The sequence below is a fragment of the Colletotrichum siamense genome, assembly GCF_013390195.1.
Source record: "Colletotrichum siamense strain Cg363 chromosome Unknown KSG_Cg363_contig04, whole genome shotgun sequence".
NCBI classification, from domain to species: domain Eukaryota; kingdom Fungi; phylum Ascomycota; class Sordariomycetes; order Glomerellales; family Glomerellaceae; genus Colletotrichum; species Colletotrichum siamense.
Window position 1 is genome coordinate 4,316,808 of NW_023501017.1, and position 17,894 is coordinate 4,334,701.

A 17,894-nucleotide genomic window follows, 5' to 3' on the forward strand; every position below is an offset into this window, starting at 1 on the left:
CCGAGAAATTAGAGTTGCAAACAAAGTCAGAGCCAGAGAAAATCGGAGAATAGAGCAGGGCAGAACTTGATTGCGGAACTTGGGGCTAGACCGAGACAGCGGATAGATATAAATGACAAAACAACAGGTTTGCAGTAAGGGGTCGAGACACAGACATATTGCAGTGACATAAAACAAAGTTAAGGAACGCAACCGAGTCACATTCAACTCAGTAACTTTCCCGAGGGTTGCATTCTCACCTACCAATAGTTTCAGACATGAACCACGGTCTTGGCATCGCGTGGTAGTGTAGTCAACGCCCACACTCCCGTCCGGACCGGATCAGTAAACACTATGGAGAGCTCCGCCTCCCGCTGCACCGAGCATCACACACGATAAATTCGGCCAAGCCGAGCACGACACCGACCGCTTGGCACTCCGAGGTTCTCTTGCGTTGCCGAGAGTGCCGGAGTCAGGCGACGAGGGCGATCTCAATAGCTCTGGTGCTCTTCATGACTCGGGCAGGGGTTAAAAATAATAGCATCGAGTTTGACCACGCAGTCTCATGCTCAAACTCCAAATTCCTTAACGACGGGCCTCGCGGCATGCTATGCAATAGAATCATCGCAACAGATTGATTGATCCCACCGGTGAGGTCAACATCAATCTATCCATGCGGGAAGTGGAGGTGCTATGTAAGTCATATGGCAAGAAGCGACTCAATACAAAAGTCGGCGACATTTCTTCCCTCGAGGACACCGCACCCTAGCCCACGCCCTTCTGCAGACCCCCCGAACAACTCTCTTTTATTGATTCTGCCGCAAAACTCTCTTCAAACGTCAAAAAAAGAAAACCGCAAACACAAACACGATTCAACAACAATATGCGCTCCTTCGTTTTCGTCACGATCGCCGCCCTTGCCATCGGCCAGGCCGCGGCTCAGATGCCGGCTCGCGTCCAGCCTCTCGCGCCCCGCCAGAGTGTTGAGTCTGACTGCAACACCGTGCCCGAGTGCGGTCAAGGCAACCTTGGCGCGACTTGCCAGGTGACCTGCATCGACAACGTAAGTAAACACCGGTTTGAGTTCTCTGCTCAAAAGAAGCTCTCGTCGCTGACATGTCTGGCCGGGGATGTAGCCTGGTGGCGAGCGCAAGAAGACCGGCGTCTGCAAGAATGGCACTTTTGGCATCAGCTGCTACTAGGAGACGTCAGGTCAGATGTTGGCCTAGGTGTTGGACATCAGAGGTCTCTACTTTCGAATTAAGCATCGACATATTGGGAGGATCAGCATGAATGTTATACATATATCCAGTGAGCGAACATTGTAGCAGTTGAGAATTGATTTCTTTCGGTTGCACAGGCGTGTTCTGCGAGTGACTGGACCTGTCATGCTGGGAGGGCTCTGATAATAAGCTTCGTCCGTTCTATCCTTTTGCCGCAGGAGGTTCATCGCATGTCCATCCAACTCTACTCACGTGAGTCATTGTCAAATGCACGTCTCAAACCCTGAATTGTGATGCCGAAGATGATCTCAATTTCCTATGACAGCGTTCATCCTCTAATCAGGTAGATGCCAAGAAAGGCACAACCATTCCAAGTCTTTGCCCCCAGATGCGAGCATTACGTGATCTGTTCTTGCCGGTAAAAGCCCTTTGTCCTCAGTTACCCCCTACTCTGGTTCAAAGTGCGAGCGACTGAACCATCTCCAACGCCTCCTCCGCAATGGACTCATCCTGGGCCGGGCGAGGCTTGCCCGGGGGGTAGAGAATAGCCGTAACGTCGCCTTCCTTAGGAATCAACTCCATCACCTTCTCGAAATCCGCATTGCCGGCTCCGTAGAGCTTGATGCCTCTCTCCTCGTAGGGGCGCCACGTCTTGTGCAGGGAGTAGGCCGTGCCGGTAGTCCACAGGTCCTGGAGGTCGGGGAACGTGTCCTGGTCGACCATGATCAGGCCGCTGTCGAGGTAAGCGTCCTCGAAGTGCTTCTTGTTGTACCGGCCGATGCTGACGAAGACGTCTCGAAGGTTCGGCAGCTTAGCAAAGTGCTCCATGATGTTGTGGTAGCTCTTGTTCAAGCACGCCAGGCTGGGAAGGTAGAGGTGCTGCACGTGCTGGAGCATGGCGTAGCCCGCAGGCGTGGGCTTGGAGATGGCTTGGACGAAGCCGGCGATATTCTCAGGCTCCACCAGCCGGGTGATCAAGGGCATCACCATGACCTTGTCGAGGTGGGGGATGACCCAGGCCTCCACGGGGGCGAGCGTGTCATTGTAAGGCAAGGCGAGCGGGACGCGAACGAACTTTTTGTGCACGAGGGCGCGCGTCTTGGTGTTGACCTGGGAGGCGAGCATGATGGAGCGGAAGCGGGTCTTCAATGGATAAAGCGGCTGGTTTCTGGCCTCGTCTTCGTCTTGAGAGAGGATGAAGGCGAGCTTGGAGGGGACGCGATGCTGGTAGTACATCCAAAAGGAGAGGGACTCCTGGAAGGCTTCGGCCTTGGCGATGAGGGTGTCCACGACGAGAAGGAAGACTTCGTAGGGGACGGGGCCGCGGCTGTTTTCGACGGGCTTGCTGAGGACAGGCATTTTGGCGGGTGTCGATAGCGTTGGCCCAAGTCGGAGGTAGGTTGGAGAAGGATTGTCTAGAGCGACTGTGTTAGAAGAAACACGCGACAATGGGTTTTGAACGAAAGATCTTAACAAGAGACCGGATTGATGAAATGTGATTATAAACTCACCTGTCAGACCGAACAAGCTTCCTCGAGGAGCTATGGAGCTGGTGTTGCTGAAGTGAGGAAGACGCTTGGCTGGTTTTTGGTTGTGCGCGTTGAGAAATATTTGCGCTTGTTAACTTGAGAGGTGAAGAAATTTTCTCGCTGGCGAAAGAGAGCAGCTTGCGCAAGTTCAAAGGGAAGGAACCAGAGGCCCAGTCTCATGTGCCTTCCCATTGAAATCAGTTTTCACCTTCATCTCTAAACAAACGGATTTGCCGAGGGCCGCCCACATCAAGCAAACATACCTCCGTTTGACACCTCACATCATGGCGTAAAAGAAATAATATGCGCGCACCACATCCTTATTCAAAGGCCTTAATAAAAAAAAAGAGCCCACATGCCCTATGTAATATGGACTTCATGTCTGTCTAAGTTGTTGCGCTGCCTGGGATGCAAAATGCGTCTTGATTATTACACTTGCCCATATGTTCATGCCTCGGCTCCAGGCGCCCTCGATAAACCAACCTCCATGCTGGAGTCCGTACGTCTCCATGTTTCTTCCGGTCTCCCAATCATATGTCGCACGTGCAAATAGGATTAATTAGTCTGCTTCGCAACCCATCCGCAGTAGGCACCAATTCCAGCTTCCTCCTCTCCGCGCTCCCTCCCATACCGACAAACACTTTGATGCCCCTCTCTTCCGCTCGCCAACAGAAGTATTCTAGTGCCTGGCGATGCCAACCCGTCCACCTCCCTATTGTCGGGAAGAAGTACCCGCTCAGCGGTATGAGCTCGTCACTGGGATGGGGGTGGTCGATTTCGGGATATCGATAGCTTGCACTTGTGATGACAACTTCGGAGTTCAACGTTATCTCTCTGATGCTGGGGAGTGCCAATATTGAATCAACGTCGGCTTCGTATTCTTCCATCAGAAAGTCTCGTGGAAAGCCTTGAATGTTGACGAGGGATTGGACTAAAACCCGGTCCTGAGCTAATGGGTGCTGTAGAGCCTGTCTGAATTGAAAGCAATCGCTCGGCATGGTGCAAAATATCGGATTGAAAAGATCCGTTTTTGGATGTACCCATAACGGAGACGCCTTTTTGCTGTACGAATCCCAAAGGGTCATGCGCGGAAACTTGCGTAGGGCCATGCCACGAGTCTTGCTGTTCACCTGTAGTGCAAGACGCAGTTGTTCAAATCTTCTCTTCCTATTCCGTAGCGTCCATCTCGGATTTGAGAACAAATCGGTGACTTGTACGTCAAGTCGTGACTCAGGCTCAGAACGCGACGACAGGTAGAAACACAGATCCACTGGCTCCGCGGTGACTTCGGCTTCGAGAATGAGAATGTCGACTACGTTGAGAAAGACCTCGAGTGGAAGCGAAGGCGCGACTGGACAGGCCGTCATCGCAGGCGAAAGGATGTGCTATCTTTGTCGTGAAGCTGATTGCGCCCACCTCATCTGCGTGGGGATTGAAGGGACCAAATGTTTTGCGCCGAGGGGAAAAGAGAGGCGATGGCGAGAAAGTTCTACGATTGAGTCAGTCAACTGAACAAGAACAGTCTGGACGCTTCAGCGTACGACGGTGTCGGGGTTCGGTGAGGCGCGACAAGATGATGGCCAGGGATTTGCGCGTCGTTGTTGCATCAAGTCAGATTGACCTCGGCGACAAACAGAAATATCCCGACAAGGCACAAGAATGTCGGGAGGCTGGGCTGATCAGACGCCATTATCGGCGGATAAAAGTAGACAAAGACGGTGCCGACGCGACTACCTACCCCAAAGGTCAGGCTTTCTTACATGTGGACAAACACTAAAGAAAAACAGGATAGGGGTGATGGGGGCGTGACAGATCCAAGTAAGGACTTACGCGCTACACGGACGAATGAGATTCGCTGACGTCGGTCACGATGGCATACATGGACATGTCTGACATCGGTCACGATGAATCATACCACCCGGAAGATAAACTTGAGTTACCCGAGTCGTCCAATGCACACGGCGATCCCTTATAGCATCGACATTCGGGATGAACAAACTTCATTCTTGTGCCGGCAGGAGTTTGAATCAACTCGATCGTCTTCCAGAACCAAAAGAATCGCGGGTCGATGCAAAAGATTTTGATGCCCCTTGCACGAGCTTTCTCCGCCCATATTGCGTAATTTTCGTTCGGTTCGTCGTCGTTGAAGTACAGTGCCAGCTCTGGGAAGAGATCTGCGTCAATTGGAAGCAAGTCGGCATGGGAGTGCAGCTTTTTCGGGACCGGTACTGGCTCGAACTCATCACCGGTGTATCCGATATTGAGATTGATCTCGCGCAGATTTGGCAGGGCGTAAACTGTCTCGAGTTCTGGGACCCAGCCCTCGCCGAAAAAGTAGGGCGGAAAATCGTGGACTACCTCAATGCTCTTGACGAGCTGGGCGTCGAGTGGCGTTGGGCTCTCAATCGCACGCTTGAGATTACCCTGTTCTTCGTCGGCGTCGGTATTGAGGTAAAAAAGATCTAACTTTGGACAGACCCAGCCCATATGTCTCGATCGGGGCCTGGCGGTTCGCATGGGAAAGGGGACAAAATGCTCGTGGATAAGTCGTCTGGTATGGTGGTTGATCTGCAAGGGCGCGCGAATGCTGCGGAAGCGTCTCATCTGGGTGGAATCGTGCTGCCAGGCGAAGCGGGTGTGAATGAGAATATCAAGCTTGGAGTCGTGTCTCGCGTCGGAGTACGTGAGAACCATTGCCATCTCGTCGGCTATCTCCACGGCTTGGGTGACGAGGGCTTGTAGGATGGCGAGGACAATTTCCGGCGGCAAAGACTCAGTCATCGATGACCGGCGGATGGTCGGCTGAGGTGCTATCTTAGGCGACGCATCCCAGGCGATGCTTGAATTGCTTGACTGATCGGAGTCGTAGTAGTCCATGATCTGTGGGCGCGGCACTGCAGGAGGATGAGGAACAGCGATCGAGGGCAAGGTGCGGGAAGGCAAGTGGTTTATCCTTTTGCATTGATATCTCGGATGTGAAAAAGCACTTTCCAATCATGCGCGGGCCGAGAGGCAGAGAAATGATACGTGAAGTGAATGACGATCTTTCCAGTGGTGGACTGAGACATAGATTCAAAATCCGCATTCAGCGATGTGAAGCCTGACGACAAATGCAAACAGTCAACGCGGGGAACTTGAGAATCCCTCTGCCGGTGATACTTCCGAGAACGTTTTGGGCCTCCATTCCATCAACGTCGCTCAGTTCGTTTCTGGTGGAGGTGTAATGTTCGTGGATGAAGTAGTCAAGGATGTTGCGATGTCAACCCAGCGGCGTAGGCACATGCTGTTCCGATAGTAATCCAGTCATCGAGGTAAGACCTGTTGGCTCGTAGAATAATGCGTTGCGACCGACATCTTCGAGTCTGTCTGGTGACTGGAGTTACCGGTACCTATCCATCGAAAGTTAGATCGCGAAGCTGGATCTCGCATCGATGTGTTCTTTGCTCTGCATGTCGTCCGTATTTCGCGCTGGGTCGAAGGCGGGCAGCCTCGGAATGGCCTTGATATCTCATGTTCCACAAGATGCCGTATTGGACAGGCCAGGCCAGGTCCAACCCTTGCTTGTGCAACCGCAATGCTGCAGCCTCTTTGTTGCCTCTCAAGTTGCTCGAGATAAATGAGATGGTGCGTTGAATGAGGCGGTGACGGGTAGCTGCATGGAAGGCAACCGCGGCAGGGAGCTCCTTTTGGGGTGCTCGCAGTTTCCTCGCGAGAAGGAGGAGTTGGGAAAGTCCTTCCTTCCTCTTCTGTTTTTCCATCCCATGCTGGGCGCTTCTCATTTTTTCACCACCATCCACTACTGGAAAAGAGTGGTCTTGCTGTCGCAAACTTTGCAGCGGCTTACCGTGCAACAAAATTTCGTAGGTAAACTGCGCGGCCAATTTCCAACTCCAAGGCTGACGGTCGATATTTTACAGATCGCCGCACCTTTGACTTCAAGCGAAATCACCAAGCCATGTGTATTTGGTGGGCTTGCTTCGGAGACGACTGGGAAGAAGACGACTGGTGGCCTTGGAACCTCTTTTGGCATCAGACTTCTATGCAGTACGCGGCGCAACGCCAATTGGAGTGGGACAGTGACCATCACGGCCATCATGGAGACACCAACGACTCTGACGACGATCATGACGACCATGAACACGACGACGACGACGACGATGATCATGATGACGATAGCGACAGTGACGACAGCGATTAACTGTGCGGGGAATGCCCGAATGCCCCCATGCCCCCTCAAGCTACCTCCGAGAAGCCATGAGAATCGCAATGTTGCCGGTGCAAGGCGTGTGCAAGGGAATAAGATAGCAACGGCACCGTGACTGATAGTCTGTCACTCCAAAACGCTCTGCCGGGCCGAATTGGGCCTAAATCAATCCCAACGGAAATCTTTCTCTCGATCTTCAAGTTCCTCTGCGAAGACGCTCTATTTGGCGCCAATCCCATTACGTGGAGTTTTTTATGGCCATACCATCGAACGCCTGGACTACACACCTGCATGTCCAGAGGATAAGGACGAGCACCTACGCAGATTTGAATCATTCCGCCTCATTCTGGCTGTCAACTCCTCTACGAGGCAGATGGCCCGGCGGATACGTTCTTGCTCGCCACTTGACGAGAGCCACTTTCGGAATTGCCGCCGGGTCATCTTCAGGGTTGACTCTTTCCAGCCAGACGTTGGTTCATGCAAAACGTTCCCGAGTTGCCCTCCTAGCCAAAATATTGTTTGAAACATGTTCAACCCCTCTCTACGCCTTTCGGCTGTACACTTTATGCGCACTATCATTGGCTTCGATATCGACGTCTTCCAACGGAGACATGCCATGGTCATTTACCTTCTTTCACGGCTGCCTTTCTTAGAAGAAATTGGCGTCGCAATCGGTGCTGTCCATCGAGACATGACAGGCCACGTAGCCTAGGATTCGCATGGGAGCCTTCAGGCCACCGACGAAAAGGTCTTTGCTGACTTGGGTTCTTGGAAGGTGGTCCACGGAGCGGAATTCAGCAAGCTTGCGACACTACCTGACGAGACTGTTGTTGATGGCGAGAAGGCAGTGAGAAACAAGCCAGTCCGACATCACATTGAAAGGGTCACATGAGGGTCTCAACACGAAGATTGCGAAGTTGATTGCTACGAATCAAGGACCTCGAATGTATTTCCTTCATCCAGACTGCCGCTGTGCGAATACAACTTCCCTGGCGCCCGCTTACGATTCTAGAGAGGGAATCGCAGCAAGCCTTCAACCCTCATCCCATCAGTCCTTAGCCACATCTTTACCTATAAACGTGGACTGGCTAGAATCTGCACTGCGGTTATCGTACCAATTCAGGACCGGGCGCCCATCACCTCGGCGACATTTATGAAGGGTTTTGTCAGAGTAGATCCCGTAACAATAATCTGAGAATCTGAATGTTTCTGATCTTGGACTCTTCGGCATGCCTTTTAGTATTTAAGTAAATGCTGAACTATTCCTCATAGAAATACAAATCAAGGAAAAGGTCAAGCTTTGCAGCGTGATTTCTCTATTTCCTTCCAGACGGCCTCAATTTTGTCCCATTCTGAACGCGTTTCATTGGGGAAAAGTCCCTTCTCGCGGCGGTGAGCGCACCACACCCACTCCAGAAGGCGCCTGTCTCGGGTGGTAGAATACTTCATTGCATGCATGAAGTTGCTTCCGGGATGCCACTCTCCTACGCCTCCGATACCAAATTTATCTATTTCGGGGAAAATCAGAAACCGGACATTCTCATCGAATTCGGGAGCTCCAGCATAGACATGCAGAAACCTTTTGGTTATGAAAGTGGGGTAATGGATGTCAACATGGGTTTGGAGTACTCTCCGGTGAACTAGTCTTCTTGCTTCCTGACAGATACTCAAGGGGATCCGAAGAGCACGATAGCGCCTTTTCTGCGCCAGAGCGTCGTCGTGAAGACGCTCTTGTTCCGTATCCAACTGGAAGGAAAGGAAATCACCACATGGCCCAGGCCAGAAGACGTATGGCTTTTCGCGACACAAGAGCTTCAGATGAAGAGGCTTGTCGGATGAAAGTTAGGAGAAACCTTCTTCGATGAGGATCCCTATAATTAGGATAGAGATATCCCAGGGGATGCAAGGCATTGTGCCTGCGACGTGAATGATCAGCCTACGGTTCATTTTTGAGCTTGATTGGGTCTTTGGAGCTCAATAATGAGTGTAATGGGCCTCTACTGACCTTTCGACTTTGGCTTTCTATTTCGGACAGACCAGTACTTCTTCCGCACGAGGCGTTTCACGCTGTCCCCTTCTATCTTGGGTTTTCCACCCGGGCCAAGAACATAAAACCCCTTTTGATGATGACCGTGTTGGTAACGATGAGGGCTATCGTGGAAGAAGTACCTGAACGCGAGGTAATGGGGTGCCCAGGTTTTGCATATGCATGGGTCGGTTTTGTAAGACAGGCGTGGTCCATCAGGCGTGGCCACCAACTCCGCCCAAGGGCCCCTTGAACGAGCAGTCGCGAGCCAGATGGGAATTGCTCTTTTTCTCAGCGGTTTCGTAATCTCATAGTAGCTCTGTCCTTTGGTCTCCACCCATTTGCTCAGGTGGACAGAGTCATCTGGGTTCCAGCTCTCGATGCGCTCAAGCTTGTCGTGAGAGTGATCTTTGGGAAGCAGCTTGAAGTCATGGGTCGGGGGCGGGACGCTGACTCGAATGACCCGAAGGCTCGGGAAAGCTGCTAGGGCTTCGAAAAGGGGTCTGTGCTCGTCCATGAAGTAGTCTATATCTCCCAAATCGAAATTTTGTACACAGTTGAGAAGCGTTTTATCGGCAGGAAGCGGGCTCTGCACGGCATGGAGCAAATCGATAAATGCATTGCGATCCTTTGCTACTCTCTGTCTCTCTGATAAGATGAACCCCCAGTTAATTCTTAGCTCGTCCCGGGACTTCGTGATTACGGAGAAACTGTCTATCTCGGGACAGAGCAACCAGGGTACTGCATCGTCAAAGCGAGGTCTAAAGTTCGTGTACACGGGCGGTATTGCTTCAGTCTGGATTTTGAAGGGAAAGATTCGTTGATGCACAATCTTTCGACTTGCCTGATTTGTACCCAGCAAGACACTGAGAATTCTGTATCGTTTCTTTTGTGCCCTCGACTCCATTAAGGAACAATGAATGGGTATCGGGTCTTGATTATCGCGTCCTACCCCTTGGGTTTTGACCCATAGGCGGCCGGCACCGGGCGCAGTGGTATCTCTGACCTCATCACAATGGAGTGTCTTGCGATGGTCGTCTTGTGTGGCGAGAAAGGCAATTGTGTCGTCTAGCATGTGTTCAATGATACGGATGAAGATCTCATTGGGAACTGTGTCTGGACCCGGTCCTCCAGGATGGGCGGGTTGCAGTCTAGGTCTTGGCGGCGGCCATGGGATGATGTTCTCGCGACGTTTTCGGACTGGCAGAATGATCTCCATGTTGGAGGGAAAGAAAAGATTGACTGTTCTTCGCGTGAGACACAGAGGAATGAGAAAGATACAGGTTGGCAGCTTGCTCGACGGGGGCAAGGGGTAGATATTGTTGAGGGGCGGGGTGCATTCACGTTCGGGGAGTTTGGCTTGGCAGATGCAGCCCTTGTCCCACCTAAGCAGCAACAAAGCAGCCGTTGCAGTCGAGGAAGAAAGGGGAAAGAAGAAGCGAGGAGGAGTCAATATCCAACAGCATTGGGCACGACTACCTCAGAAAGTATACCTAAACGCCGGATCATTCTGGATGGGAACCCGCTGCACGTCGGCCTTCCTGTTCTGTCGCCTAAAGTACCACCACATCAACGCCACCAACAATATCAACAAGAACTGCGTCGCGACCGCGTACCACACGCCAGTCCGGTACGTCGGGTACTCCTGCTGCATGAAGGTGCACGAGGCGTAGATGCCTCCGATGGCGGCGAAGAGCATCTGCACGCCGCTGGCTACCGAGCGCCGGCTGTTGGAGCGGACGTTGTTGGATTGGAAGGCGATGATGGTCGGGAGGTTGCCGTTGCAGCCGGAAACGCCTAGGAAGACACCTGGAAAGAGTCAATGTTTGCATCGGTTATTGGCATCCTGGACGGTCGTACCAAAGTATCTCACCCCGTTGTCGGAATGGTACGCCGTCAGGAGGAGTCCAGTCAGCGTGATCGCCGCATTGAGAACCATCCACGGCATCCTCAACCGCGTTTTGTCCGCGACGTAGGCGACGAGGAGAGTCCAGATGATGCTGAAGAGATACGGCGGGGCGCAGAGAAGGAAGACCACGGCGGTCGAGTAGCCGAGCGTGGTGAGGATGATCTGGATGAAGTAGGCAAAGGCGTAGATGGGCGCGGAGCAGCAGAGGAACATGAAGCCGTACACCCACAGCTCCCAGCGTATGACCAGCCTCGTGAACTTTTGCCAGGTCAAGGGGTCGGGTTCCGCGTCGCCCCGGTCGCGCTCCACGCGGTCGAGGATGGTTTCGATCTCCTGCTGGGTGAAGGCGGTGCGTTTTCCGGATGCGAGGAGCTGGTCTGGGAAGGGCAGGGTGAATATGTATCCGATGAAGGAGAAGCCTACTGTTAGGGCGCCTTCAATGCTGAGGGAGGTTAGTTGGTTTGGGAAGGGGGTGGCATGTTGACTTGCATGAAGATCCAACGCCATCCTGCGATACCGTGAGCTCCGTCAAGCTTGATGATGGCGTAGGCGAGGATGTTGCCAAAGGCGGAGATGAAGAGGTTGATCATATACCAGAGCGCCATTCTGGTCTCAGCGGTCAGTGATGGATACGTCCTTGACGAGGACGACTTGCCTCTGCTGAACTTCGTACCGCTGATACCAACTGCTCAGAAGGTACATGCAACACGGAAGAAACCCGGCCTCGAAAATCCCGATGAGCATCCGACAAGCCACAATCACTCTCCAGTCGTTGGCGAACCCCATGCCAAGCATCACTATGCCCCAACTAAAGACCAGACCATTGAGCAGGATCTTCGGGCCGATGGGTCTAAGCGCCAGGGTGGTGGGCAGCTCGAAGAGGAAGTACGTGATGAAGAAGACGAGCAGGGCGATGGAGTAGCGATTTCCGACGTCGAACCCAAGATCTTGGTTCATGCCGGCGACGCGGGCGTTGGAGAGGTTCACGCGGTCTAAACCGGCGATGGAGTAGAGGATGCCCAGGATGGGAATCAGCCGCCAGTCGACCTTGCGTCTGCGCCTTCTCAGCCAGGGTTAAGGCAATTATCGTCATTGAGAATCTTACCGAACGCGGGCTTCAGCCGTTCTCTGTTCCAGCGAGATGTCACATTCAACGAAAACATGCTTGCGATCTTTCTCATCCACCACAACATCCGCCTCGTCAACATGTGGCTTCTCCAGCGATGCCATGTCGATCGACTTTAGCCAATATGGACCAAGTCGAGCCCTGATCCCGAATCCAGGGGCCCGGGCCCGAGGGGCCTACTTATCCTCGACCCGATCTGCCGGGTACGCATGGCATCGTTGCAGCAGGATCTAAGGTGCGGGCAACGTCAACCGAACCGTCGTCTAGCAAGATCCGCTCCGCGCCCCAACGTCTCGTCGAGGCGTCTCATTGGATAACATGACAAACCTGGAAGGCCATCGAGCCCCAAACCCCGGATTCTGCAAAGACGGAGGGCAAAACCGTCGCGGGGAAGTGGGCCGCGGGCCAAAAGGGAGCCAAGGGACGTGGATGTTGCTGTGCGGCTCACCGGATAAGGTTTTCAGATGGAGCTGCAAATTCCCCTGTAACGCCGACCGGCTTGGCGTGGCCTATTCTTTTTTTCTCCGGTAGGATGACGACGTTGGTTGACTAATTTGCAGATAGGAATTGGCATTCCGACGATTTCCGCGGTTCCGAGCGTGGTTTGAGATATGGATTCACCCCGCCGCTGGTAATTGCTGATAATTTCGCGGGTCACAGACAATGGCACAAGAAACACCACATTGATTGAACGTACCGAATGAAATTACTAAGCTGATGAGAGATGAACTGCTGCACATGCGAGGCATCTTCACAATCACCTGCATGGCTGTTTCAGCCGTCAGTCGCCTGACTGACATGCTCACTCACCTCACTCCTGCCCCTCCTTCGGCTTCGGGATGACGGGAGGTGTGGTTTCGCCGAAAAGCTGATGTGAGACGGCGCGTGAGCGAGAGCGTGGGAAAACACTGTGGAGGGATCCATCTCCGTTGATCGGAGCCGAGAGCGGAGATGACACTTCCGACGACCCACTCTAGGTACCCGGGAAGCCCTGTGCGATGGATGCACCTTCCATCCAGAACCGGATTAGGAACGGCTGGCCAAAGCTCGGGCCACCGATATCGATATGGCTTATCGCCTCTGATTTTTTTTTTTTCTTCTTTTTTTCCTCTGTCCCTGTGCACCTTGCCAGGTTCATCCTTCCATGCACATCAGACTCGGCGACTCATCATCGGCCGAACACTGTCAATTGAATGGTCAGGGCACACGCACAGTGACCCCAGACGAATGACCTGCTTGCTTCTCAACTCTCAACCACAACTGCCGCTGGCGTGGCTTGCCAAGGACGATGGGAGCAAGAGGGAACCTTCACAAGCGTGTTTGCCCGCTGCAGGCAGCCTTCCCGCGGGCAGCGCCCCGCCGAAAGAGAAGAGAGAAGTCTCGGATGGAGCCCGAATTGCAAAAGACAAGCGCCGTCCTGCTCCGGAAATAATTTTCGACCACACAGTTTGTGGTCGAGACACTGGACAGGGACGCCTGGTGGCCGCCGTGACAGGTTCCACATCCCATGCGGAGGGCCCAATCCGCAAAACTTTCAATGTGGTATCCCTCGATATGCTTTCATGTCATTACACTAGATGATTGACGGCCGGATGCTTCTTTCTCAGAAGAGAGCAACAACATCTTCCAACGTCGTCCGCCAGCGCACAACCATGTCCTCAGCACTTGCGATGCAGCACCCTCGCCGGAGTGTTGCTAGCTGCCCTGCTGTTGGAGCCGGCCCAGGTCATGACTCTTGCGTTCCCGGCTTGGCCTGGCCCTGCCCGCTTGCCGCTTATTCCCACGGGGAGACTTGGCCACGACTGGAGAAGGGAGGTGGGGTCCAAAAGCGGACCTCGGCTGAGTATCCACTCCTCCTATTCATCTCGAGGAAAAGATTGGCTCTTCTGATAACGAACCGGAATTTGTCACTTTGCCGTCTCGTTTCACAGCAGTAATCACCCAAATGGAGAGAGAGGCAGTCATGATGCGGAGAAGGGCGTCGAATACCTACCTGAACAGGCGCTTTGGCTGCATGAACCTGGATGTCTCGGTTCATTCTTCTCGACGACGCGCCATTACATTCCTGATGTCGGACAATGAAGGTATCATCCATATACCGCACGAATACTATGTATAGGTCACAATCGGGCCCTCAACATGGTTCTGCTTCGGCCGGCCTTCCAACACCGGCTATCTTGGCCCCAAACGACCGACACGACCCCTAGTCCCCGCCGTTTATCCCCAAGGGGACGCACACAGAAACAGTCCAAAGTCCCATCGACAGGCCGCAGAAAGGGCGGGATCGCCCACGTCTTTTTTCCAGAATGCCCACCCACGCCTCCGATTGCGTGCCTTGATTACCCACATCGCACCCCATCACACCCTTCGCCCCGGTGGATCGGATGCGGGCTGCCCACCACCACCCACCATCCATCTGCACTCCTGCAAAGTCCTGCACCCCTTGGGCTCCACGGAGAGGGGCCGTCTACCTTGTCTGTCTGACCAGCAACAAACGTTTGACGGGCCGCTTTGCCCAAATTTTTGTTGGTTCTGTTCAATCTTCTTCCTTCCCTCGTCTCTCGTTTTCTCGCGGCCGGGGAATGCATACTTCTTACCAAGAGGTCACTCATTGTTGACTCATCGCTCTTCTTCAGTTCCCCATTGTAATTCACGCGCTTGTTCCGCGGTCAGTCGCAGATAAAAGCGCATCATTGGCCATTCCAGTCAAGTGTTGTAAGCTGGTTGCGACGTTCAAAACTCGTCTCCCGAGGCCCGGCGCCGCCTCCGTCATCCGTTCTCGTCACATCCAACATCGGGCAGCACGAGCGCGTCGCGTTCGGCTCAATTCATGAGAGCAACCCATTGAGCTTGAGAAACCTCGCCTACCAAATCAGCATCTACATCCGGGCCGCGCCGTAAAGTTCCACCACACACAATGTCCGCCCCCGATCCGGAAAAGGGGTCCCACGCGGCCGAGACCGCGACAACGACCAGCTCCGGCCAAGACTCGCCGCAGCTCCGCCCTCTCAAGACCGTCCAGTCTCGGCACAGCCACCGGAGCCGCGCCCTGTCCACATCCTCCACCGACACCGACCCCCTCGAGCCGCTCTCCCACGCCCTCACCCCGGACCTCGAGACCGAGATCGAGCACGCCGCCCGGGAGCCCATCACCTACACCCGCACCGGCACCAGCATTGGCAGCACCGCCTCGCGCCCGCCCGACTTCGAGGTCACCTTCGAACCCGGCGACCCCGAGAACCCCAAGAACTGGCCGCTGTGGTACCGTGCCTGGACCATCTTCGTCGTGTCCTTCTCCACCTGGGTCATTGTCCTCTACAGCACAAGTTACACGGCGTCTATCCCGGGTCTTGTCATCGAGTATGAGTCGTCCCAGGTCATCGCGACACTGGGTGTCACGACCTACCTCCTCGGTCTCGCCGCCGGCAGTCTCATCGTCGCCCCGATGAGTGAGCTGTACGGCCGACAATACGTCTACGTCGTGTGCTTCATCATCTCGGCGCTGCTCATCATCCCATGCGGTCTGGCCAAGTCCCTGACGACACTCATCGTCGTCCGCTTCTTTGGGTATGTCACTCCCCTTTCCAGCACACTTCACTCTGATGACCTCTGACACGATATAACAGCGCCCTCTTTGGTGCTGCCCTGATCGCCAACAGCCCCGGAACCGTCGTCGACATCGCTGACGAGGAGTACCGCGCCCTCGCCATGTCCTTCTACAGCATCGCGCCCCTGAACGGCCCTGTCACCGGGCCCCTCATCGGCGGCTTTGTCTTCCAGTACCTCGGCTGGCGCTGGACCAACTGGGTCGTCCTCATCATCGCCGGCTTCGCCATCTGCCTCATGTTCACCCTCAAGGAGACCTACGCCCCGACCATCCTTCAGCGCAAGGCCGCCCGCATCCGCAAGGAGACCGACGACCCGCGCTGGTGGTGCCGCTACGACGAGAAGGTCTCCAAGCTGCACCTCATCAAGCTCAACCTCAGCCGCCCCTTTGTCCTCAGCTTCACCGAGCCCATCCTGTGGTTCTTCAACATCTGGTAAGACTCTTACTTCCAAGTACTCGCCCCCAGCAATGCTAACTTTTCCACCCAAGGATCTCCCTCATCTACGGCATCCTCTACCTGTGCTTCGTCGCCTACCCAATCGTTTTCTCCCAGCACCGCGGCTGGGGCCCCGGCACCTCGGGCCTCGCCTTCCTCGGCATCGGCGTCGGCACCATCGCCGCGATCCTCAGCGAGCCCCTCTTCCGGCGCATTATCAACGCGCACCCCAAAGACCCCGTCACCGGCCGCGTCCCGCCCGAGGCCACCGCGCGCGTCATGACCATCGGCGCCATCCTCACCCCTATCGGTCAGCTCGTCTTCTCCTGGACCTGCCTGCCCAAGACGATCCACTGGGCCGTCCCCATCGCCTTTGGCATCCCCTTCGGCGCCGGCAACACCATCTCCTTCATCTACGGCAGCAACTATCTCGCCGGCGCGTACGGCATCTACGCCGCCAGTGCGCTCGCCGGCAACGCCGTCATGCGTAGCATGTTCGGCGGCACGCTGCCTCTCGCGGGCCCGAGCATGTACCGCGCGCTGACGCCGCAGTGGGCCGGCACGCTGTGCGGCCTGCTCGAGCTCGCGCTGATCCCGATCCCGATTATTTTCTGGCGCTACGGCGAGCGAATCCGCGCGAAGAGTCCGGTCATCAAGCAGATGCGCGAGGACCAGGAGAAGAACGAGAGTAAGCGGGCCAAGGCGCTGGCGAGGCTGGCGCGGAAGAAGGAGAGGGAGGCGGCGGAGGCGGCTGATGGGGAGAAGACGACGGGTGTGTTGGAGGAGCAGACTCAGGCGAGAGACTTTGAGCAGGAGACTGGTAGTAGGGAGGCTTAAGAGCAGGAGGGCAAAGGGGGGAGGTGTATCATGATGGGACGAGTATGTGTGACTATCATGAGAGGGAAAAGCGCGGCATTTATTGGCGTTTGGACTGCATGGAGACCTACGGGCTCACGATATATATAGACTTGGAGGATCCAGCGGTTGCACATTGAGCCACCATCTAAAAGTAATACCATTTCCGTACACTAATACCAATCATATGGCTTGGACAGCCTGAACCATCACGCACAGAGAAGAGAACCCATTCCTGACTGGTCTTGAGCTTGCCCAAGCGAGTCCATCTTGCGTCTTTACGATTACCGGCCCACGTGCCCCGGCCCCGTCGTGTACAGCACGCACCCAGCAATCCTCATCCCCCCCACACCCGCTTGCCCCCGAGTTCTGCCTGTGACAAGTCAGTCCGCGCCCTTTTGCGAGCCTCCCAAGGGTCCAACTTACACCGGTCCCAATTCCCAGCCAACAGCTCCACACACCAGCTCTGCCCCTTGACCAGTATCCCATCGCCCATCGGATCTTGCGGGTCTTGCGCCTTTACATCGCGGTGCGGGCACGGGTGCAGGAACTCCAGCTGGAAATGCTGCTCGCTGTAAACGCCGAGGCCGTTTCCGCGTAGTACCTGTTTGGGACGCATCACGGGCACGAGCTCGGCGGCGCGGGCGCAGAAGCGCTTTGCGTCCTCGCGGAGGTCGGTCGCGTTGACGGGGGGAGCGGATGGGAAGTTGGAGCGGGGATGGCAGGCTTGTGGGCTGAGCCAGGCTGGGGGGTTTGTGTTGGCAATGTGCTCGATGAGGGGGTCCGGGGTGGCGAGGATGGCGAGGCGGGCGGTTGTGAGGGATGCGAGGAGGAGGGTGAGGAATAGGTAGGATGCCGGGAACATGGTTGGGAGTGAGATGTTGGAGGAGGGCAGGCGATGGTAGTCCTGGACTGAAGACGATGGTCGTGGATTGTGAAGAGGTCTCGGCTTTATGAAAGATGAATCACGCATTTTGGATTATGTTTACTTGGCAGACGT

General features: G+C 54.7%; 7 protein-coding genes across 7 annotated transcripts; 2 read left to right on the forward strand and 5 right to left on the reverse strand.

Moving 5' to 3' along the window:
- Positions 1 to 862: 862 nt before the first annotated feature.
- CGCS363_v007046 (uncharacterized protein) lies at positions 863 to 1,181 on the forward strand (the record flags this gene model as incomplete). The annotated part of the gene is made up of 2 exons (XM_036638895.1): positions 863 to 1,042; positions 1,116 to 1,181. The coding sequence occupies 2 exons, from the start codon at positions 863 to 865 to the stop codon at positions 1,179 to 1,181; spliced, it is 246 nt and encodes an 81-aa protein (XP_036495805.1).
- Positions 1,182 to 1,658: 477 nt separating this feature from the next.
- On the reverse strand, positions 1,659 to 2,561 carry CGCS363_v007047 (uncharacterized protein; the record flags this gene model as incomplete). The annotated part of the gene is made up of 1 exon (XM_036638896.1): positions 1,659 to 2,561. The coding sequence occupies one exon, from the start codon at positions 2,559 to 2,561 to the stop codon at positions 1,659 to 1,661; it is 903 nt and encodes a 300-aa protein (XP_036495804.1).
- Positions 2,562 to 4,116: 1,555 nt separating this feature from the next.
- Positions 4,117 to 4,338, reverse strand: CGCS363_v007048 (uncharacterized protein; the record flags this gene model as incomplete). The annotated part of the gene is made up of 2 exons (XM_036638897.1): positions 4,117 to 4,220; positions 4,269 to 4,338. 2 exons carry the CDS (start codon positions 4,336 to 4,338, stop codon positions 4,117 to 4,119), a joined length of 174 nt encoding a protein of 57 aa, XP_036495813.1.
- Positions 4,339 to 4,630: 292 nt separating this feature from the next.
- Positions 4,631 to 5,608, reverse strand: CGCS363_v007049 (uncharacterized protein; the record flags this gene model as incomplete). Its single annotated transcript, XM_036638898.1, has 1 exon — positions 4,631 to 5,608. One exon carries the CDS (start codon positions 5,606 to 5,608, stop codon positions 4,631 to 4,633), a length of 978 nt encoding a protein of 325 aa, XP_036495812.1.
- Positions 5,609 to 10,441: 4,833 nt separating this feature from the next.
- TNA1 (High-affinity nicotinic acid transporter) lies at positions 10,442 to 12,100 on the reverse strand (the record flags this gene model as incomplete). The annotated part of the gene is made up of 5 exons (XM_036638899.1): positions 10,442 to 10,770; positions 10,822 to 11,304; positions 11,388 to 11,476; positions 11,544 to 11,924; positions 11,976 to 12,100. The coding sequence occupies 5 exons, from the start codon at positions 12,098 to 12,100 to the stop codon at positions 10,442 to 10,444; spliced, it is 1,407 nt and encodes a 468-aa protein (XP_036496720.1).
- A 2,813-nt stretch (positions 12,101 to 14,913) lies between these two features.
- On the forward strand, positions 14,914 to 16,876 carry mrr1-3 (Citrinin biosynthesis cluster MFS transporter mrr1; the record flags this gene model as incomplete). The annotated part of the gene is made up of 3 exons (XM_036638900.1): positions 14,914 to 15,563; positions 15,623 to 16,036; positions 16,093 to 16,876. 3 exons carry the CDS (start codon positions 14,914 to 14,916, stop codon positions 16,874 to 16,876), a joined length of 1,848 nt encoding a protein of 615 aa, XP_036495762.1.
- Positions 16,877 to 17,077: 201 nt separating this feature from the next.
- On the reverse strand, positions 17,078 to 17,759 carry CGCS363_v007052 (uncharacterized protein; the record flags this gene model as incomplete). The annotated part of the gene is made up of 2 exons (XM_036638901.1): positions 17,078 to 17,085; positions 17,321 to 17,759. The coding sequence occupies 2 exons, from the start codon at positions 17,757 to 17,759 to the stop codon at positions 17,078 to 17,080; spliced, it is 447 nt and encodes a 148-aa protein (XP_036496721.1).
- Positions 17,760 to 17,894: the final 135 nt, after the last annotated feature.